Genomic DNA, 23,359 nt, shown 5'->3' with positions numbered 1-23,359 from the left:
CTACCCTCAGTGGGGTGCAGAGATTATCAGAAACATGTCGGTATAAATTTGAATCAACTCCTCTCTAAAATAGTTTCAACAAAAACTGATTATAACCTTCATAAAAAGTAGGATGTATTTCACAGCTGTTGTAACTGACTGCTTTGGTTTTATCTAGGTGGAAATAATAAGCGATATGATAGATTTCAGCCACAGTATGAGGCTCTTCTTCAAAATAACTGTCAATAATATCTGTCAGTCACTGATACACCATAGGGCTACTGATACAAGGCAAACTGGTCAAAATTTACTTTAAAATTAACTTCAACTTGATGCAGACTCTATTAGGTAAAACAATTTGACTAACAAATTAACTTCAGCAGGTGTAAAAAAACTCTGGTTTGCCCCCCCCCCCGACATTGTGTCACGGTGCTTTGAATAATTACCTTATTGTAAATGTAGTTGCTAGATGACGGTTTAAAACAACCATTTCACCCATTATAAATGTGGCCTTTGTAGTGTCATGCAGCGCCACTGCTTGTTTTCCCTGAAGCTTAACGTTATATTTCATAAAAACGTAATCGTCTCCTCAGATGTTAGCAGAGACGCTCTGTATTTCAGAAAAGGCGGCACACCTCTGCTGCAGGAAATTCTGCAATTTCTGTGCTGCAATTTTCGCCTGAGACTTCAGCCGATATAGATGCAGAGATATGTTTGAGGTAATTTAAACAGTATTGACATTAGGCCCGTCACGATAATTACTTTATCGACTTATCGAGGTCAGCAAAAATTATCGAGGTTATGTCCATATATCGTAAAACCGTGTCCGGAATTAACTTTTTGACTCACCGGCCAAAAGCATGAATTGCCTTTTTGTGTCACATATACATTCGTTTCAGTGCATTTCATTGAGATAATAAGGTGTTATGTTGAATACAACATTGATCAGAGGTTAATCAATTCAAGCCTGAATGCAACTCAAGTAGTCTCGAAGTATTTGCTATTAAATGCACTTAAGGATCAAACGTGAAAGTAATGTGTCAAACACAGGAGACCGGGGTTCGTTTCCCGTGTGAAACCAATAATCAACGTTGATTGTTTTAAAAAGGAAGTAGTTATTTTAACCCAAACCATGATCTTTTCCTAAACCTAACCAAACTGTAACGTCACCTGAAATGTTTCTCAGCAAGCTTTATTTTGAAAGTCTAACCGGACGTTGCATATTTCTTATTGCTAACTTGACCGCAGAACGAGAACGTGTTAAACTAGGAGCGCTTGATGCGCTCAGTTTCACGGCACTGTTTAGACATGAGTAAAAACACGTATGGTGTGTGTGTGTGTGTGTGTGTGTGTGTGTCAAACTCAGACAGCAGAGGACAGAAGCAGCGCGCCCGTAAATGACACCAAAAAGCGGTAGAGACTCTCAGCATAGTTTTTTTATTACATGACTATTTTGATTCAAACATTTACCCGCCAGCGTGGCGGATAGCTCTCCGAGATTTACTCGCGAAACGGCAAAATCTATCCGCATTTGGCGCTTGGTGGGTGTTAATTTCGGAACCTTTAATATTTCCCGTTGTGTTTACATGCGTGTTTATTTGGATAAGTACGTCACCAACATGATGTCAGAATAAACAGCAGGGTTTTCCTACATTATAAGACTTTTCACAGCACCTAAGACGAATGAACAGAAAGAAAACTATGCTGAGTCTGAGACACGTTTTGCTTCTCTCATCGTCTGCTCTCTGCGTCTGAGTTTCGCCACGGGCGGGGCTCAGGCAGCTTAAAAGTTCATTGCTCTTTGAAAGGGTGTACTTGCATTATTATGCTATAGTATTATCATTATATCAGTGGCATAAAAATGGTCTAAAAATGACAATAATATCATTTATTGCATATTATCGTCCAACAAAAGTTGTTATTGTGGCAGGCCTAAAAACATTACATAAAAAGGTATCTACTACAGAGCACCGAGCATCATGAGAAACTACAACTCTCTAACGAAACTTATGCTGAACAAGTCATTTCACAGCTGGCAGGTGTTTAAGCGAGGAAGCACAGACACTCTGGCATTCATTACAGACTAAAAACGACAAGCCACTCACAGATTATTATTCAACAACAATTTTGATAATCAATTACTCGTTTCAGTCATTCATCAACTATCAAATATTCTCTGGTTTCAGCTTCTAAAAAGTGAGGACTTGCTGCTTTTCGGTTTTATATCATTGTAAACTGAATATCTAACTAAAAGACTTCACCTTGGGCTCCGGGAATATATTATGGGGCTTTTTTTTTTTTTTTTTACTATATTCTAAATGATTGTATAGACTAAACAACTGATTTAAAACATTTTAAACAAAAGAAAATAATCATTAGTTTTATAAATGTATTTTTTCTTTTTTTTAAAAAGGTGCAAAGAAAGATGCATTTCACTGCAACTCTGCATGTGAACAGGAGGGACGCCTCTTCCATCCCAATTGATATTTTCTATCAGCCAACATATCGGTCCAACCCTAGCAGAATCCAATTTGTAAAAAGAGAGGAGAGGATTTACATGCAGCCCGCACAGGTCTGTATCGCTGTACTAAAAAAAGGCCAGTGCGTATATCATCAGGGAAGGGAATAGCCTGCTCATCAGCAGAGGTGTCACTAGGGTCTTTTCCTGTATGTGTTGCGAGAGCTGTGTGGTGGAAAAGTGATGCAGTGCAGCGCTGGTGGTGCTGAAAACGAGGGCTGGAGAAGTGCTTACTCATGTCTCCTTTCCTCTTCACTGCCACCAGAGAGAGAAAAGCTCCAGTTGTGCTTGTACTCTCCATCTCGCCTGGTCTCTGACCTATCCAGGGCTTGAATTAAATAATAAACCAGACTCACATCAGTGCAGGGATACAGGACCAAGACACAGCCATCAGCTGAAATGACCATTTAGATAAAGCCACATTTCAGGGCTGATCATTTCAACTAGATGATATTAACAACTGGTAACAATTAGCAAAAGGGGAACCTTGGGCTCCTTGCTAATTTTGCAAATATTGAACTGCAAAAGCATCATTCTATAAATGACAAAAATACACTCATGTCACAGCAGTACAGTTTGATCAAAGGGCACATTTTGCCATTCAATTTTCTTTCTTTCTGCAAACTCAAATACTTAACGGATTCTTTTAGTCAACGATTATGGTCAATCAGCATGTATTGGTTGGAGAAAACCAATATACCTCTGTAAATAAAGATTATTATTACAAAACACCAAATGTTATGATTTGTGACATGAGAGTAGGTATGAAAGTACTGCATGTGTAAAATTATTCGGCACTTTTTTCACTTTCAATTTTCTAAAAAAAACTTCAGAGAAACTGGAAATTGCATCCAAGTCATTGTCAATATACAGAATTTCCCCAACTTTCTGGATGTGTAACAGATCACAGGTGACATTTTCTCCAATACACAGAACCACCATTTCTAATATTTTGGGCTGAGTGCCAATGTAAAGACCTCGGTAGCTACAGGTAGTATCCAATCCAAAAAGTTTTATGGAGCGCTGGTTAACGTCATCCAACCGTGAACTTCACCAGCTAATGCGAGGTTCAGACACAGTCCATATCCCGACATGTTGGGTTCAGTACAGACTTGCAAAATATCCCATTTAAATGTGGCTTTAGAGGGCGAGCAGCACACACGTGTGGTGGGATTAACACACAGGTGGGGATTCATTTGGTAATCTGACCCGAGGGTTCGAGTCAAAAAAGGTTACATGTTCACTGAAATGAAATAACACATCATTCCCTGTTCTCTTCTCCGTGTTTACAGTAATGTGGAGGCGTGCACTGCCCCGATACTGACCTCATTATTAAGTGGTCGACCACATTAGATACAGTTTTCTCCATCAATGACATGATAAAACTCATTGTTTCTGCTTTAAATTACGTTCACTCAGTCACCTCTCACAGACATCTCTGGTGCGAATTAAGTCTTATTTATCCCAACGCATTCCACATACTGAGGCAGCTGCAGATTTTAAATTTGGGGGGAAAAAATAAGAGATCAATGGTATCACATCAGTACACTGTTTTGGCCCAGAGTTTAGGAGAAAAGGCTGGATCGGTGTACCCTAGACCCATGTCTGTCAGATCGAGGCATTATCGTGTAGTCTGATCCCAGCTCGAGATTAACTTCACAACATTAAACCAGACTACCCGACTGGATCACGTTCCACCTAGTACCCACAGGGCTGTCGGTTCAAGAGGTGAAAGAGAAAGTCAAGGTGCTTTTGTGGCCCAAAATTCACAGCCGGCCAGCAAAGACACATTGGTGTGAGGTGAATCTGGTTTCATTTGGCTCAGCGTGAAGAGGAAGACATCAGCACTGTCAGGGGTCTGAGTCCCAACATGGCTAAAAGTGTTCACAGTCACAGAGCTGTACGACAATAAGGTATTTTACTATCCTTAGAAAGTAAACTTTGACTTTGTTTTGTTCAGTTTGTCTGAAAAGCGGAGAAGCATAATCTGGGTTTATATTTCTGTGAGCAAAAAGTGCAGAATCTGGCATCAGGTTCTTTCAGTTTTTCCTACGTATAGACCTTTTTTGGACGGCTCTCACATGTAGCTTTGATACTATCCAATGAGATTTCTGCATCTTTCCTTTTTATTTATCCTTCCCAAGAGTCTGCCTGGAAATTCAAAGTGTGGATTTGATTAAAGCCTGCTGGTGCATTCATGTGCAACTGTATTGGAATAAAGACTTCCCTAAAGCGCTGGGCGATAAAACATATTTTATCTCAGTATTTCTTTCTCATTGCCAGAAAATAATCATCTCAATCTTTCTGCAGTAAAGTATAAAGCAGAATTACACTGCTTTCTATGAGTAATAGTCAAGTAGTGCTCCAAAAAGCCAATCAAACTGGAGGAATAAAGTTTATCTACTTCCGCCAGCCGACTGTGGGTCCATGTGGAGAGGAAGTCCATCCCCTTACAGTGTAAACAAACCTCACTATAGACTGGAGGAGGGCTGGGAAACTGTACATTTACAGTGCGAGATGGTGGCTGTGTCAGAGAAGGTAGAGAAGGGCCGTTAAACAAGTCAACAAATCACACCATCAGACAATAAAGTGCCCTAAAAACGAGCTCTACCACTAAAAAGCTGCAGTAAAGTTAAGGATCCAATTATTGTTTCCTACTAAAAGGGTATTAATACGTTGCGTATATATATTGGGATGTATATTAAATAGTACAAACAATTCAGAGAAGTACGTTTTATGACCAGTCACGTATTAAAATGTTTATTTTAACCAACATAAGCGTTTATGAAGTGACATGCGACTGGTCTCTTTAATAGAGAAAAACAAATATTTAAAAGCATGGTACAGACGGACGGCACTACTTCTCTAATCCGAAGCTAGCTTGTCAGTAAAACGCTTTTTGCACTTCTCTTTCATGTGTCAGATTTCAGACAGCCACAAATGAATTATAAACCTGTGAGAAACTTTACATTTAAATGGCAGGAATTGTGCTTAAGAGTGAATTTATTATCTCTCTTTTTTTTTTTTTGCTCAGCTTTGCAAAGCCGCGTACAGAACAATTCTGTCTAAATTCAGATGTGGTAGACACAAACTGCCAAGAGATCTTTTCGTGTTTCGAGACGGTGTACTTTATGTTTTAAAAGTAGAACCAGGTGACGAGAATCATTATATAATAGTTTGTCCTTGAGCTGAAACAATTAGTCAGTTAATCGATTCGGTTCTTCGATCTACAGAAAAATTATTAGAAATATGTTCCAGTAATTATTCAAGCAAAGATGCCAAACATCGTCTGATTTTAGCTTCTCAAATGTTCTTCTTTGTCATAAATGATCGGAAACTGAAAATCTTTTGGTTTTCAACTTATGGCTGGATAAAACAAGGAATTTTTAGACGCCATCTCGGGCTTTGGGACATTGTACAGTGCCTTTTTTCACTATTTGGCATTTTATAGACCAAACGGTTAATAGAAAAAAGAATCGGTCTTCGTTTAAACTATTGTCTTCGACCAGAAACAATTTAATTAATGAAACTTCAGAATTAATCCTGGCACTGTAAATTGTCCAAAATTATTCACTAGTAATAATAACAATATATTATTATTATTATTATTATTATTATTATGAGTTGACCATTCTTGCTAAGTTTGTCAAAATAATAATGCCCACTTTTAAGCAACATTGTTTTAAATACTGTGTTTGTCCAGTTTAATTTCAGTTACCAGACAACAACTGCCGCTGTCCACTTACTTTATTTTAATTTCTTTTGTTTTCTTAAATGTGCAGCTACGTCCATATACCTCCTCAAGGAGTCGTCGTGGGATACAGAAAAGTCAAAAGAAAAGCTGATATTACAACGACGCTGACGCACCAACTCTTACATAATACCAACAATGTTGTTGACGCACAAATCTACTGGATGTCGTTGAGAAGGTTGTTTTCCCACGGCGCCCTGGCTTCCTATTTCCTCCCAAAATTAACTGAAATTTGTGAAGAAGTGGATATCAAAAACAACAGCCAATAACAAAACAGCAGAGGATTCATATGCAGAAGGGTTTCCTTCTTTAAACTAGAGAAACATAACCGCAGTAGTTAATAAATATACTTAAGCCCACTGACCTCACAAGCTTCACCTACATAATCATGTTAATGCATATTATCCATCTGGCTGCAAGCCCAGCAGTTACACATAGTTAAACCTCGAGCTTACGAGATTCAGGTGCTGTAATTTTTGCCAAAAATACAGGCCTTAAAAGCTGCGTCTTTTTCTGTCCCCCAAACCAGATTTTGAGCGTGTAGGCTCATCTTCCTCCCGGCCTCATACATAATGCGCCTGCCCTTCCCGTGCAGCTGCAGAAGTGGATTAGCAGACGTTGAAGAGATGGGACTAGTCTGAACATTTAAATGGGGGTGGGGGTGGGGGGACACACAGATTGCTGCCTGTTTTTAGTGAATTATCCATTTCAGGGGCTTTTTAAATGACTAGAAAAATAATCTTCAAAAATCATATATTAGATTATGATCCCCGGGCTCTTCTGCTTCACTTGGTTCAGTAATCTCGTTCAATCCCACACGAGCCTAATTAAGCCTGTTCCTGATTATCTCTTCCAGCTAATAGACAGTCAACCCCAAAATCTGCGAGATTCTTGTTTTGCTCCATTTTCCAGCTTCATAAATCACAACAAATGCCCCGATAATGTTGGCGAGGGGACGTTTAGATTCCAGCTGAGCTTTAGTACACTCATTTATTTTGTCTGCAGAGGGTGTAACAATATAACATTTCCTGCAGGACAAATCCATGATAGGGGATCTCTGACGACGGCTACAACTACGCAGACACGATTTATCCAAACAGACTGAAGTGAGTGGCGCTTGTGCAGCTGAAAGACAGCTTTGACTCTCACATGATGTTCAAATCCAAACAGCCTGTTGTCACTCACAACTGCACTCAAACCTCACAGGACATGTAACTCGTCCATATATCACACATGCAGTTAATGCACCAAAAACACATGATTCCTAATGCAGTCCTGAAGCCAGTTACACCAAATTTGCAACTTGCAAGCTGCACTTTGCACACAAACACACCAAACCAGCAACCAATGCTTGAGCATGCAAAAGCCCAGTATGCCTTGCAAATTCATCTGCAATTTGCAAGGAACAATCATTTGGCAAACTTCCCGATGCCACCATAAATCGCTTTTGCCCCTGCAACGAATAAGTCTTCAGTGATACCTTATTGTGGCCAGGTAGGTGTCCTTTTAAATAAAGGCCTGATGTTGAACTTCAAATATGAACTGAAATGTGTCCTTTGGACTGAGTATCAAAAACTGTCAAGTACAGAAAGTTGGCATCGAATGTCAAAATTATCAAATGAATAATAACTTTCTCTCATTAGATAGTTACGAATTTAAATCAAAATGTTTCCAACTTTAGACGATTATATTTACATTTGTTCTCGACTGCTTGTGTTTAGACAACATTTGAGAACTGTTGCTTCCTTTGTTAAAAGGATAATGCTGGAATTATTTTTTATTTTTCTTATTTTCAACGAATCGCACGAAAACACCAAAACCAACAGTTAATCCGTCTCTCAATACCTTCTGACTTCCTGTCTCTGGCTCTCTAGTTTTTAAATTCAGACAAACAGGAGGAAATGGTGCATTTGTTGGGGACTATTTCCAGCGGCGGATGAATCCACATGTGGTGCTGTAGTGAGTGTTTGGGGCAGCAGGACGGTGTGTGTGGTCAGAATAAACTACAGTGTGTGTGTTCATGGTGATGAAGGAACATGTCACCCAGTGCAACAGTGCGGCTCACTGATGTGTTTTAATAGTTTTTGGACGACAGTGGAGCTCTAAGGCTCAGAGGAAAAATACAGAATATCTCCAGCCTGACCCTTCAAATGAAAAGGGGTTTAAAAATGATTATTTCTCCAAGTAAGGTATTGTTTTAGTACTCAAATACTGTATTAACACTACAAATTTTCTCACTTCTTAAAAAGGTCCAGTATGTGGGATTTAGCAGTGAAATTGCAGTTTGCAACCATTTGAATACCGTTCGCCTCCCGTTCAAAGCGTGTAGGAAAAACTACGGTGGCTGCGAAACTCGTAAAAAAAAAATCTCAAGCGATTGCTTTGTCCGTTCTGGGCCGACCGATTAATCGGGCCGATCTTTTATAGATAGATTTTTTTTCCCCTAGATAATTTTGCGCTCACGAGGCCAATTTAAACAAAAAACGCCTGCAGACACATCCGCAGGCCGCCCTGTTAGTGTGGCTGCTGTGGAGTGATGTAAGCAATCTACCATTCTACGGGCCGACGTCAGTGAGCGTGTCAAACAGTGGGAAACGAGCCAATGCTGGATGTAATTTTACCTGAGAGAAAACAGTAAGACTTAAATTCCTAGCTTTCAAAGCTCAATATATTTAATAACATATACAGTGTTTACTGTCTGTATAATTAGATTGATTCCGGTCCTTTAGTGAGAAAATGCGAATAAAGTTAATTGGGAATTTTAACGGCAGCAAGCCTTCAACCAGCCAAACTAGCTTACAGGCCTCGAAAAACTACTATATGGGCGTCCCCAGCCTCAACTCCTGCTCTCGACGAGCCGGGGTCGCAAAACATTTATCAGATTTGTCATTTGGGATGGTTGTGGGAGCCGGCAGCAACTGCTGTCAGCTGAGGGAGAGGATGAAGACATGATTGATGAAGCTCTCCTCTCTTCTCAAGTCAACAATCTGCTATCGTAAGCGATTGATTTGATGGTTATAAGTTAACCAACGTTAGTTGCAGATGGATGCATTTGCTAATGGGCTAGAGATAGCCTCGATTCAACAAGTGAGCATGCGTTAACAGGAGTCAGAAAGCTAGCGTTAACGTTATCAATTTGCCTACAACGTTTGGGAACGAACGTTATGGGCTTCTAGCTAACATAACGTTTCTGCTCTGTGTGTCTCTCTCTCCTGTGCTAACTCGGCACAGTGTTTAATGAGCGCATCCATCACATTGTTATTACTTGGTAGATGATATGAGCAGGCTGTGCAATGTGAGTGAACAAAGTTTTTTTAAAAATTTGTATGTGTTTTATCGCTTTGATTGGCTATTTGGCTTGTAACCGAATCGGTCAACAAATGTAAACAAACAAAAATATGCCTTACGTTTCAGGAAGGTCGTCTTTTCTAAATGTTAAATTTCTGCCACCCGAAATGTCAGCAAATTTAATGTAAAACTTACTGGCTAGCGTTAAACATATATTATGTTCTGAAATCTACAGCATAACCCAATGTATTTTCATGTTACTGGATAAGATAACCATGTATATTAGATTGTAATGTGCATGGAATAATGAAATTATACATGACTTTGTTTGGTTTTTAATTTTTAACCCAAATACTAACCTTTTATTTTTTCTATTTTAATAATTACAGATGGCTGTATTTCACTGAGCCAACAAAAAACAACAACAACACGATAACGGCATTATATAGCAGCCATCGGCCACCCTGCTCTCTAAATATCGGTCGCTGAAAAAACCCATATCGGTCAACCACTAGTAGAAACATGGCGGCGCAACATGGCGGCCTCCGTGGAAAGGGACCCGCTGCCTCTGTAGATAAAAACGGCTTATTCTATGGTAACGAAAACACAACGATTCTTATTTTCAGGCGATTATACACTAATGAAAACATACTAATAAACATTATATTCCATTTCTGCCTAAATGTTACACACCAGACCTTTAACAAATACAGTTTAAAAGCATACCTTTAGGTGTGCTTTTCAGGAGACTCTGGGGGTTTGTTTGCTTAACACTACCTGACTGTTAACTGTCCATATTATTAAAGCATATTGTTACAGTCCTGCTTCCCTGTGCTCATGACACTGCCATTGAGCAAGGCAGTAACGACATATTCAACCCAGTCAGCTCTTCTTCTACCTGAGAGGTGGCAGGTGAGCCCCTCTAAGATGTTTTTAATGCTGATTTCATCTTATTTATTAATGTTTTTTTTAAGCGTACGGCCTCTAAATGTAAACTCTGAACTATTAGACAAGTGACGACCACCATGAGTAATGACACAGTAACAGCATGAAACACTGGGAACATACTGTTTACAATTTTTGACTATTAATGTTAGCTAGCTAATATGTGAAGCTAGGAGGTTAGCAGGCTAGTTTGGAGACTACAGCAGTTGGCTGGGTGTCAGGACAAACTTTACATGTTTTTATGTTTATTATTGAAGTGTTGACGTGTTTTACTGTGTTGTATAAACGTTATATGGTAGCTAGCAGCCTAGCAAAGGCAGGAAAGGCCTGTCCCCGCTGTCGCAAACATCCAGCTCCCACACTACAGACCCTGCTAACGTCAGCGCTAACGGTGCTAGCTCAGGCTTGCAAGCCCAGATTCAGCTTAAAAATCCGCCGGACCGGACCGCCGAGCCGGTGTTCCGCCTTCCCCTCCAGGCCCGAAGATGTGGCACTGTCACCGGCCGGGCAGCGTTCATTTCACCCCGGATGTTACAACAGCAAGCATTGTGAGGCTAACGTTAGCCACCTAGCCGACTGTGCACCCGCTCTGGAGCCACATATATTTTGGACCGATTATGTGTGATACCAGAGGACCCAAAAATCTAACTCGGCGAGCAGGAATCCGAGCACTACGTGCGGGTAAAATGGCTGCTGGCCGACCGGAGCAGCGGAGCGGAGTGTCACAGCTTACCTTCAAAGAAAAAGCTTCTATTGTGAGCCATGTTTATTCCATACTCTTCCTCAGATGATAGTATTGCTCATCAGCGACCCAGGGCAGCAGATCGGCTCTATGTGGCTAGCTGCCTGACTGCTGCTCCGATCCGCTGACAGGAAAGTTACCGCATAAATCCGCCATATTGCCGGAAGTCTGAGACGCAAGTCTTCAAAATAAAAGTTTTTTTTTTTCCAATCCAGAATCCTTTACACCTTTACTAATACCACTGTAAAAAACTGTTACAAGTAAAAGTATTGCATTGAAAATGTTACTTAAAAGTATGTAAGTATAATCAGAAAAATAAAAGTACTTGCGGTAAAATGTCCCCTGTGACTGTTATACTGTTATATATTGTATCATCAGATTATTATTCCTCGTGCATTAACATAAAGGCAGGATGTTGCTGCTGCAGCTGGTCGAGCTGGAGCTCATTCTCAACAATTTTGTATCAGACTACAACTATTGATTATTGTCATTCTGGATTAATCTGCTGATTATTTTCTCCATTAATCGACTGATTGTTTGGCTTGTAAAAATTCAGAAAAACCCAAAGTGACACCTCAACAGTCCAAACTTCAAAATTATATATACATATATAAAAAAATCTAAATAATTGAAAGGAAAAGCAGCAAATCCTCACATGTGTGAAGCTGGAACCATTAAATGTTTTTACATGAAAAATGACTTAAAATGATTATCAAAATAGCTGCCAGTTAATTTTGTGTCGACCGTCTTTATCGCTCCAGCTTCACACATGTGAGGATTTGCTTAATCGTTTCAGCTGTACTTGTATTATTAATTTATAACAAAACACATTTTATTATTATTATTATATTTTAGCTCTTTATATGTTATGTGTGCAAAAATCTTAATCTGTAAAGTAACTAGTAACCAAAGCTGTCAGTAAAAAGTTCAGTACTTCCGTCTGAGAGGTAGAAGTAGAAAGTGGCATGAAAAGAAAAGACTCAAGTAAAGTACAAGTACCTCATATTTGTGCTAAAGTACAACACTCAGTATAACTCTATACAGTTTAACAGCACCGCAGACTACAGCCTCCTAAATGATCATAGGGTGCAATAGTTTCCAGTAGTTCTGAATGTATTTACATACAGTGGAAAGAACAAATGTATAGGAAGATACACATAGATGTACATCGAAAGCAAGGACAGAAAAGCTTAGTTGTCAGTTTATTAGGAACACCGAGCTAAAACTAATGCAGTCTGATACAACAGTCCTGCAATAAATCCTCCCTTCATCAAGGTTAAAATGTTCAGTTTGTGCTGAAACCGTTTTAGAGACGTGTCGATTCAACTGTGTGGTTACAAGACAGTCCCAGTCTTTTTGTTTTCTTTTTTTTTTACTTTTTCTTACAGTATTTATTGGTTTTTACCTGTTTGAATAGTTGTGTATGCATTGATAACACTTGTTGTTTTTACTGCTATTGTGTGTTTTACCTTTTGATTTAATTTAATGTAATTTTTTTTAAAAATCAATCAACAACGTTTACCTACTGGAAACATGTCTGAGATGCAAATACGATCTCACACCAATGAGACCAATCGTGAGACCATCACGGTACCAGGTGACAGAAGTATTTTTTTGTGCCTTCTTTGAGTTTCCTCCTATAATTGTCCTCTGTATTTATTTCAAGCTCTTTAAACTGATAGTCAACAGAAAGGCTGCTGTGACAGGTTTAGCAACACACTGCAAAGAAAACTAAATAACATAATGCAAGCGATGATTCCAGCATAGCAAGAACATGTAGATCCATGAAGCTAAATTGGAAAATTATCTGGGCCAAAATAAAATAAATAAAAAACAACGAAAAAATGAATTAAAATGTAGTTGGACGTATGACATGCAATTACTGAACTTTCAATTTACTGCAGATTCCTGCTAACATATTAATTACTCTGTATGACCCTAGGTCACTAAACTGGACATTGATCATTACATCTCTGCCATACTTGAATCATTGCGCAATATTCTGTGTACTACTCTTTTTTCCGTGCAATATTTAGTTTTCCCATGTTAGTTTTTTCCTATTTATTGACATTGATATTATATACCTCCATTACTGCTGTGCAATATCTTAATAATCTCAATAAGCTACACTCGACAGTACATGCACCACTGCTTATTACTGATTACTGATTTTATTACATTGTATTATAATACTGTATTATCATCATCAACCGGTAAACCCACTTGGTACTTCACACTTATTTTATCTTATACTTACACCCACCTGGTACTTCATTTATTTTCTGACCTGTTTTATAGTGTATTATATTTTTTTGCTAGTACTTTCTCCTGTGTGCACTGACGTAAAGGCGAGCTGCTGTAACAAAGAGTTTCCCTTCGGGGATCAATAAAGTATTTCTGATTCTGATTCTGACTCTGATAAACCAAACCAAGTGTAACCATACTCTTTGTTTTATTTTGAAGGTTATTTCCGGAAGTTCAATGTTTTGATTTCGGTGACAAACCTGCACATCTCTGTGCGCGAGCCTGGAGTTTGTGTATGTACATTTTTTATTCTGACAGCTATTTATCCCAGTTTGAGGAGCACACAGATGTGTTTCTGTTTCAGTTTCTGCAGGAATATTAATAAAATATGTAATTCCACTGTAGGAGATTTAAAAAAATAAAGCAAAAATAACATAATTACAATGTCATATTTGAGGAATTGTGACAACTTGTCAGGAAAATAAATATGACAAGAGATAACAAACAAACATACGTTTTGAATCTGTATCTTACTTTGTGATGTTTGCTTTTGGCTTGTGTGCCACAGCGATGGATTCATTGATTTCATGACGATGATAAGAGCTAGATGGCGATGTTCCTCATTAAAGTTAAATGCACAATCACCATCACTATCATGATGTCACTGAACACACTCCTGTGGTCCTCTGCAGTGAGTTTGTACTGACCGCATTGCACATTAGACTTATTTTAAACTCTGATATGCTAAAATAATTTGCCATAATGTTGTAGATTATGTGGAAATAAGTTAAATGTCCTATACAACTACTATTTGAGACCATTTTTGACATGTTTTTCAAAAAAAAAATCAGATAATATAATATAATGGAGGAGAATTTGTTGTTATAAAGCATTCTGAGGCTTCAACTAACAATTATTTTCATAATAAATTAATCTGTTGATTTTTTTTTGATCAATCAGTTAATAGTTTAGGCTATAAAATGTCACAAAATGGTGAACAGTGCACATCGCTGCAGAGCCTAAGGTGACGTCTTCAAATGTCTTGTTTTGTCTGACTAATAGTCCAAAACCTAAATATATTTACGATGATATAAAAACAGATCAAAGGAGCAAATTGTCACATTTTAATAGCTGGAAACAGCAAATGTTTGGCATTTTTGCTTAATAAATGACTTCAACGATTATCAAAATTGTTATTTGTTTTCTGCATAAAGCTTTCTACACAAAAGTAAACCTAAATACTCGTGTTGTTTTGTGTTATTAGTTGCTGTAACCGAAGAACTACAGTCACTCTGTGTTTGATGGAAGACGTATGCCATTCAAATGCAATGCAATGCTACAATTCCTTATAAAATCCATATAGTCATGTGTTATAAAGAGCCTACCATTGGAGACACACATATTAAAGATTCGGCAAAATGCTTAGCCTCTAAAGTGACAACCTGTCCTTTTTATGTTTCTGTTTGTGCACAGATTTAACAGATGATATACAACGTGTTAATCAGTGAGCTTTAGAAGTGCTAGTAGGTGTATTTTTTAGCTTTGGTTGGAGCAAGGCTAGCTGTTTCCCTCTGCTTCCAGTCTCTGTGCTAAGCTAAGCTAATTGCCTCCTGGCTCTAGCTCCATACTTAACACACCAACGTCAGATTGGTATCGATCTTCTCATCTAACTCTTGGAAAGAAAGCAAATAAGCATATTTCCCAAAACGTTTAACTATTTCTTCAACGCTTAAGACTTTATAACATCGTAAAGTTACCAGGTCCTGCCTCAGATGAGAGCACAGCGCTGAAAAAATGAGAGGGGAATAGTCTCAGGTCTTTGCAGTATATATAGTCCTTGATAATTCCCAGTGAAATGTGCAGAGTTGCAGGAATAGCTCATTAGAGTGAATTGAGTCATGCCCTTCCCCTCCGTTAATGCGCTGCGATGATTATCACCCAGCAGTTCTCTCATTCATCTGAACCTCCAGAGGTTCAAATTAATGGAAAATTACAGATAAAACAGGAATGGTGGCAGCCGTTTAGTAACTGTGTGAGTGCAGGAGGAAGTCTGGGTGTGGTGAATGAGCGAATGACGCCTCTGCATCAGAATCAAAACACTTCAGTTATTATTCCAGTGCTGCGTTTTTGGCCGTTTTTAGCAGCCTGGCTCTACGGATGGCAATGTCGGTCTGACACCTCGTCCACCTCTCTGTTTCAGACTGAAATATCTCAACAACTATTGGATGGATTGTCATGAAATTTTACAAAGACATTTATGTTCCCCAGAGGATGAATCCTACTGATTTTGGTGATCACCTGACTTTTCCTCTAGGCTCACCTGCAGGTAAAATTTTCACTTATCCTATCAAATATCTCATAATCTGCTGCATGCATTGGCACAAGATGTGTTACAGATATCCATGATGCCCAGACGATGAATCCTCCGGACTTTGATGACTCTCTTACTTTTCCTCTAGAGCCACCGTGAGGTTGACTTTTTAGTTCTTTATTGCAATATCTCAGCAGCTTTTGGATAGTTTGCCATGACATTTGCTAAAAAAAAAAAACATTTTCAGCAGATTTCTTAGTTACAACAAGACTGAGCTTTACTCAGTTTGGGACGTTTCCCACGATCTCTAGAAAGCGTTAGCGCAAGTTGGCTGGCTGACTCAACAGGGACTAGAAATCGTCTCTGTTGCTAGGTTGTTACTAAGGGTCGGCCTACTTGCTGGAGCAGTAAACCAGGTTTCATAGGATTCTAATGAGGTGACTGATTGTTTTCCAGTTATTAGTCAGACCCCACGTGTTTCCAGGGAAACGGAGATAACACTAGCAAAAAGTTTTTTTTATTTTGAGAGCGAACTCCCCCACAATATGAAAACATTTTGATTATATTTTTTATTGGTGACTGTTGTATAATGGCAATATCGCAAGCGCCTCGGTCCTGATCGGTTCACTGTCGTGCCAATAATGAAAGCACAACCTCTCGTGTAATACTGCTTAATTTAAGATGTGTACAAAACAAACAAACGATCACAAAGAAGCCTGTGAGATGTGTTCAAAAGCTGCCGGAAAGCTAGCAAGTGGACCTTGAGTAAAGAAATGTTAAGAACATCTGTTTGGTGCAGTTTAATGTTACTGGAAATCACGTAGTTGTGTTTTTAACAACACGTCCTCATAAACGACGGATTAGGTCATTTGCCGATGATTCCCAGAACGACATATAGGCTATGACCGTTGGAGAAAACGACATATATGACTGTTGGAGAAAACGACATATATGACCGTTGGAGAAAACGACATACAGTATATGACTGTTGGAGAAAACGACATACAGTATATGACCGTTGGAGAAAACGACATATATGACCGATGGAGAAAACTACATATATGACCGTTGGAGTAAACGACATATATGACCGTTGGAGAAAACGACATATATGACCGTTGGAGAAAACGACATATATGACCGTTGGAGTAAACGACATATATGACCGTTGGAGAAAACGACATATATGACCGTTGGAGAAAACGACATATATGACCGTTGGAGAAAACGACATATATGACCGTTGGAGAAAACGACATATATGACCGATGGAGAAAACGACATATATGACCGTTGGAGAAAACGACATATATGACCGTTGGAGAAAACGACATATATGACTGTTGGAGAGTACCAGCGGCAGGCATACTGGACCTTCGTCGTCATGGTTACGTAAGTTAAGTTACGTCACATGACTTACAAAACGGTCGCAGTTTGGTTGGGTTTAGGAAAAGATCATGGTTTGGGTTAAAATAAATATGTGACGTAATGTAAGTCACGTGACGTTACGTAAGTCACGTGACGTCAACACTGACTTTTGATTTCACACGGGACACCAGCAGCAGTCTCCTGGGCGAAGGTTCTGTGTTTGACCCATTTTAACGTAAAAAAGTACATTAAAAGACTGGATATTTTAACTTTACCATACACTCCTGAATTTGAGCACACCCAACACAGAATTTGTTATATTATATTTGTTATAATGCACTAACAAAAATTATGGAGTATATTTTTAAATACTAAAATTGTAAACTTTTATTTACAGTATATATCATTTATCAAAATCAAATGACAAAAATGAAAAGAAAAGCCAAACAGAGTTGATATTTTTTTTTTTTGGGGGTGTAACGTCGCTTGTTGTCTGACACAATGTCTTCTTTGATGCTACCACTGGGGGGCACCAAAGCTGAAAATCTTTGAATCCCACACATGGTGGCTTTAATATAGATAGAATAAATTTAAGTTTAATATAATGACGAGACAGAGTGAGTTTTATCTGAGAAAAATGGCCGACTTGACCCTTTTGAAACAGCGCTACCTTGTCTTACACTGACCTCCTGTCAGTGTGTCAGCGTGTGTGGGTGTGTGAACGTGTCGCCGTCCAACAGCTGTTTTATTTCTTGTAATGATGCTTCACACAACATCACGTCTGTGTGTGAACATATTCAGCACTTTCGTAAGACTGAATATTTCCAGGAAGAAGTGAAAACTCTGGAGGACATGGTGACCTCCAAAATCTGTGTGTGTGTGTGTGTGTGTGTGTGTGTGTGTGTGCAATTATTCAAGCCGTCTTGGCTTCACTACTTTGTTTTATGAAACAATGTGAGTATTTTTCAAGTGCTAACATGTTTTGAAGTGTTGAAGGATGAAAGAAAAATTCCTTTCTTATGCATATTAACAAAAATCTCTTTGTAAATCTCTTTATGATCAGCAAATCACCACAGGAGTGACATATAACACCACGCAGTGATGACATGAGGCTTTAATGTCAGCTGTGTTGTGTCTGCTGAAGCTGGATGTCACACTTTGTAACAGCACAGAGTTCAAAATCTCACCGTTTCTCATTTATAACTCCCGACTTGCTTTTATTAGGAACAAATGTTCTTGTATTTATAGCTGCGAATAAATCACTTTGTGTTTGAAAGGGCTCGCCTGGCCCTCGCCCGCTCCAGCTTCGCTAAAACTTCCGAGACAGTCAGGAGAGCAGGTCCAAGTGGGGTCTTTTTGTAACCGAAAAACAGTGAATAAAGAGAAATTAGTGAGCAACCACACCCATTCATTCACATCGCTGAGCTGCACTAAAACTGAGCTGGAGAACGCCACAATGTGAAGATCTGACTCCCATTTACGAGCTGATTGCTGACAATAATAAACTCTACATGGTTCATCAATGATTTCTTAGATATTCCTTTTTCTGTACTTTAAAAAAAAAAGAATATATATAAAACTACATAACTCAAATATTTGTCTTGATCAGATCCTTAAAAAGTGTCTTACTACTCATTTGTTTTAGGCCTTTTTGTTGTCTTAAATTCACATTTTTCATGTAGACATAAACTTATCAGAATTATCTTTTTCTTTTTACAGAATTAGTTGATATTAGTTTTAATAATTTGAGCATTAAAGTCCTTTCTTGACCCTGGAAACATAAGTTTGACACACACACAAAAAAAAAACACATGAGCAAACTCTGCAGAGGAAGACCATGAGATGCGATTGGAAACTCTGGTAAAAACCAATAAGTGGACCTTGAGTTAAGATCTTCATGTCAAAGTTTTAAAACGTTTTATGGTCTATAAGAACGCTGTTTTACTCCCTTTATACTGACCTTTTAAACAGATCTGAAATTTACTGCAGTCGCCCCGCAAGATTTGTCCAAAAGATATCTTACATTTTTTAAATGTTTGGTCCTAAAATAGTTTTAAAATGATTGAATGTAATCTTGATGTCTGCAGATCCGTGTGATTTGTCTGTTTTCTGTTTGTGTCTGTCACATTCACAACCATCCATTTAAAGATATGACGTACTCAAGCTGACCACTTTTCTGCTTGGCTGCTCAAAATAACAGCCAAAAGAACGATAATGAAAATAAAATAACGTAGAATAAAATGAAAAGTTGTCATCATGTGTAAGAAAATACTACAGAATCGCATTTTTGCCAAAAAATAAATTTAAAAAAATACTCACAAATCAAAAATATTTGACTTTCTATCTCATAATGTTGACTTTAAAAGTCCTAATTTGGACTTTGGATGGAATTTCAAGTTGCTATCTTAAAATTTGACAACATTTTGGCTCAATATCTCCTAATTTTGTTATTTCTCACATATATATTTATATATACACCTTTTTTTTCACATCCTTGTGTACATAATAGTCCTGTCTATTCTTTTAACTTTACTTATTCTGCTTTGTTGTCCTTGTTCTTAGCTGTTGTGTCTATTTCTGTGTAAGTACATTGAGAGAAATCAGGAGTCAAATTCCTGTATGTGTGCACACAGTTGGCCAATAAAGCTTTTTACTTCCATGACATACAGCAGTGTTGTCAGCCTCTTGTTGTTCTTCTTCTTCTCTTAACATCAGAGGGTAAACATCATCGTATGAGCATTATACTGCCACTGTCTGCTTTGGAGTGTGAATCAGAGACTAAATCATACATTTGAATCCTGTTTTGATGCTAAAATCAGAGGAAATTCTTGCTTCATCGACCATGACAAGTTCATCACTGTCATCATGGTAAAGTCTTAAATTCCAGCCTTTCAAAACTTTTTTATTTGCTGCCTTTCCATCTCACATCTGCAGCATTACATATTCTTTCTCAGCACCCCTTTTTGACTTTAAACAGTGTGGTTTTCATCTCTTTTTTAATTTGCCCCTAAGGAACATCAAGGTTGTTAAAATCCACATTGTCCGACAGTATCTATATTTTCTGTATCATCTCGTTCCAGCTCTTCATTAAGACTATCGTTCCAACAAATGGAAATATTTCAGATGTCTTGTGCATCATTTCACACACATTTCCCCCAAAACTCAGCCTGACATGTTTGGTCTGTTTGGAAACTTTGGGATCTCCACTGGAATTTAAAATAAACTTCTGCGGGTTTAAACTATATTTGGCTGCGCAGCATGAGTTTGCAATGACTCATCAGATTGGAGGGGGGGGGGGGGGACATTTTCAATATCTTCTCACAAACTACTGCGCTTCTGTACAATCTGACATGTATCCCATGTCTGTCTTGATCCAAAATTAAACTTTTCTGACCAGTCTTTGTTATTAAAATAACTCATTTACAGGATTGCGCTGCCTGGATCTCTGAATGTTTGTACGACTGCACCGCTGGATGTAATTTTCTATTTAAAACGATCTTAATTTGATTTTAAATAATTTCCCCCAAAATCTTGACAATCCAGCTTGACATATTTGGTATCTTTGGAACCTCCACTAGAATTTAGAGTAAAGTTTTGTGGCTTTGGGAAATAGAAAACAAAACAACCTGCTAAACCAAAGTAGAGCTATAACACGACTAATGCAAACCTCATCAAACCGACACAAAGTGAGCCAAGCCCCCCTGGCTGAGAGCAGGAGGAGGAGTGGTCAGGCTGCTGGACTGGCTGATAGCTCAGCTGTTGGGGGTTTGTTAAAGCCTCCGTCAGTCAGTTCAGCTGCTAACACAGGCTGAGAGCACAGGTTAAATATAGAGCAGGCTGTCTCTCCTGACCAGGAACAAACAGGCTGAAGAAAGAGGCTCAACATCTTGTGGCGAAAAGAAGAACTGATTTTATTTAAGCTGAAAGAGTCTGACACTACTCTCTCTCTCTCTCTCTCCTCAGTTCTAACTCTTAATCTCTCGCCCTGTGAGCTGACAGACCAAACTTGGAGGGGACGAAGCTTCACGGCTCTCCGTTACTGTGGCAGAGAAGAAGACACTAAAGAGCGAAGTTGGAGGAAAGATATTTCAGACATAATCACATAAACACAGCGATGTTGTGAGCGCTGACAGTGAACTCATCAAAGAGGACTGGAGTCATTTTGGGACTGCACAGCTGTGACACCTTGGGAGTCCTGAGACCAGGTAAGTGAGTGTGACGTCATCGCTGTTAAACTTTGACAAGTTTGTTTTAAATTTTAATTTTCAATGTAGACATATGAGATGTATCTAGCTTTTATAGAATGTGTTGTTAATATTTTTAATAATTTGAGCATTAAAGTCCTTTCTTGACCCTGGAAAAAAAAAAAAAAACATATGAGTAAAGTCGGAGAAGACCATGAGATGTGATTGCAAACCTAGTAAGTGGACCTTGAGCTAAGCTCTTTCTGTCAAACTAGTTTAAACAAGTTGAAACAACTATAAGAGCCCATCAACCTCACGCTAACTCTGACACTTGTGAATGTTTAAAAAAAGTTTGGACTTCAGTTGGTGCAAGGACAAAATATCACGTCTGATAATACACTATTAAAAATCAAATACTATATATACATATATATAAAAATCTATAAATTAAAAAAACATCCATTACTAAAAAATTCTAATAAATTCATCCAATAATGCATATAGGAAAGTAAATGCTTATCACACTATTTAAATATAAAATAAAATGAATATTATTTGTGCTGAGGTGATCTGTCGATTTCTTTTTGAAAGAGTTGAAGAAAAGAATTTTTGATAATTGATCAAGTTATTTACCCAATGAAAAAGTAAAAATACCAAATATTATCTGATAACAGCTTCTGGAATGTGAGAAATGTCTTGCTTTTGTTTCATATTTTTGTTAATTGAAGATTTGGGGTTTTTTTTCGGACCTTTGATCAGAAAAAGTCAGCATCACGTTATGATGTCACTTTGGGCTTCGGTGACAAGCACTGCTCACTATTCTTATTATGTAGGATCAAAAGTAGAAGTATTGATATGCAGACAGAATGGCCCCCTATCAGTGTTATATTGTTATATATTATAATATATTATCTGGCCGTGTTATACATTGGTGGGCAGTTTGATTTACTTTATAGGTTTTAAAAACCGTAATCTGCAAAGTAACAAGTAACTATATCTGTCATATAAATATAGTGGAGTAAACAAATGCTGCGGCATAAAAACAGCACTGGAGTAAATGTACTTTTCACCTCTGGAACACAGAGCACATATTTGTGCCGGCCAAAAGTGTCACAAATGATTATTCCTTGTCTGTATTTATTTTACATTTGTTGCTTAGTGATTCACCCTGAGGTATGTTTTTATTAATAGTACTTCATGAATAAACTTGGCTTAATAAGACGCTACAAATACTTTTCGGTCACCCCGGACCCGTCAGGGGGCCCAAAGGCAACATGTGTTCAGCATTTGGCAATTCATTTGATTTTTCACACATTTATTTGGTAATACTGTATGCAAAACTAAAGCGCAATATTAACTTAAGGAGACGCCTGCGTTATAACATAATCTCGAGGCGCCGTCTTGTAGAGGGTGCCCCACGTTAAAATCTAGTTTGAAGGATTTTATTATTTAAGTTTATATTTTGCATACATGATACATATTCCTCAATAAATTTGTGCTTAATCATATAACTAATTACTAACTAGAGTGGGAGAAATAGGGGCCCACTATCATGAATACATGTCCTGAGAAAATGTTTTAAATATTATTTTTATCCTTATCTCATGTCAAGTCAGGTTTATTCATACAGGCTCTCAGATGGCTTTAAAATCTGTAAAACGCACGACACCCGCAAACCATTTACTCTTAATTCAGGGAAGGAAAAACTCCACAAAGAACCTTTAACAAGGAAAAAAGGGAGAAACCTCCAGAGGAGGAGGAACAGAGGATGCAACAGATGTTGTATAAACAGGGGAAGACAGCAGCAGAATTACAATATGGAGAAACAGAATGACTATTTTCAGTAAATAGAGTTCATAAAACTCAATATTTAGTAAATATAAAGTGTAGTAAGTTGTGATAAAAGTAGTTTGGCGTGAAGACTGTGAGTTACTGGAATGAAGGTACACCCACTAAACCATGCTGAGCGTGTTCATACTGACTCATGAATAGAGCGGCTGTGGGACGCTCACACAGTGAATCAGTGAGT

General features: G+C 38.2%; 2 protein-coding genes across 14 annotated transcripts in view; one reads left to right on the top strand and one right to left on the bottom strand.

Annotated features, from left to right (window-relative positions):
* The window catches only part of senp6a (SUMO specific peptidase 6a), a 38,315-nt gene extending 26,946 nt beyond the window's left edge, over positions 1-11,369 (bottom strand). For 4 of the 5 annotated variants that reach the window (XM_044169265.1, XM_044169266.1, XM_044169267.1 and 1 more), the window contains exons 1-2: positions 11,215-11,367; positions 2,732-2,825 (exon numbers count right to left, since the gene is read on the bottom strand). In XM_044169265.1, the coding sequence (XP_044025200.1) occupies positions 2,732-2,825; positions 11,215-11,245 (125 nt within the window). In that variant the 5' untranslated portion in view covers positions 11,246-11,367. Of the gene's footprint in view, positions 1-2,731; positions 2,826-11,214 lie in introns of all 5 variants that reach the window. The other variant, XM_044169269.1, reaches the window with a different exon arrangement.
* A 9,561-nt stretch (positions 11,370-20,930) lies between these two features.
* LOC122863118 (filamin-A-interacting protein 1) overlaps positions 20,931-23,359 on the top strand; it is a 47,885-nt gene continuing 45,456 nt past the window's right edge. For 5 of the 9 annotated variants that reach the window (XR_006374916.1, XR_006374915.1, XM_044169262.1 and 2 more), the window contains exon 1: positions 20,931-21,351. The gene's annotated coding sequence lies outside the window, so the exon portion shown is untranslated. The remainder of the gene's footprint in view (positions 21,352-23,359) is intronic. The other 4 variants (XM_044169255.1, XM_044169259.1, XM_044169256.1 and 1 more) reach the window with 1 other exon arrangement.

This window comes from Siniperca chuatsi, linkage group LG16 (genome assembly GCF_020085105.1).
Source record: "Siniperca chuatsi isolate FFG_IHB_CAS linkage group LG16, ASM2008510v1, whole genome shotgun sequence".
In the NCBI taxonomy this organism is placed as follows: domain Eukaryota; kingdom Metazoa; phylum Chordata; class Actinopteri; order Centrarchiformes; family Sinipercidae; genus Siniperca; species Siniperca chuatsi.
The sequence above is the reverse complement of the archived record's forward strand: the minus strand, read 5'-3'. Positions and strand labels throughout refer to the sequence as shown.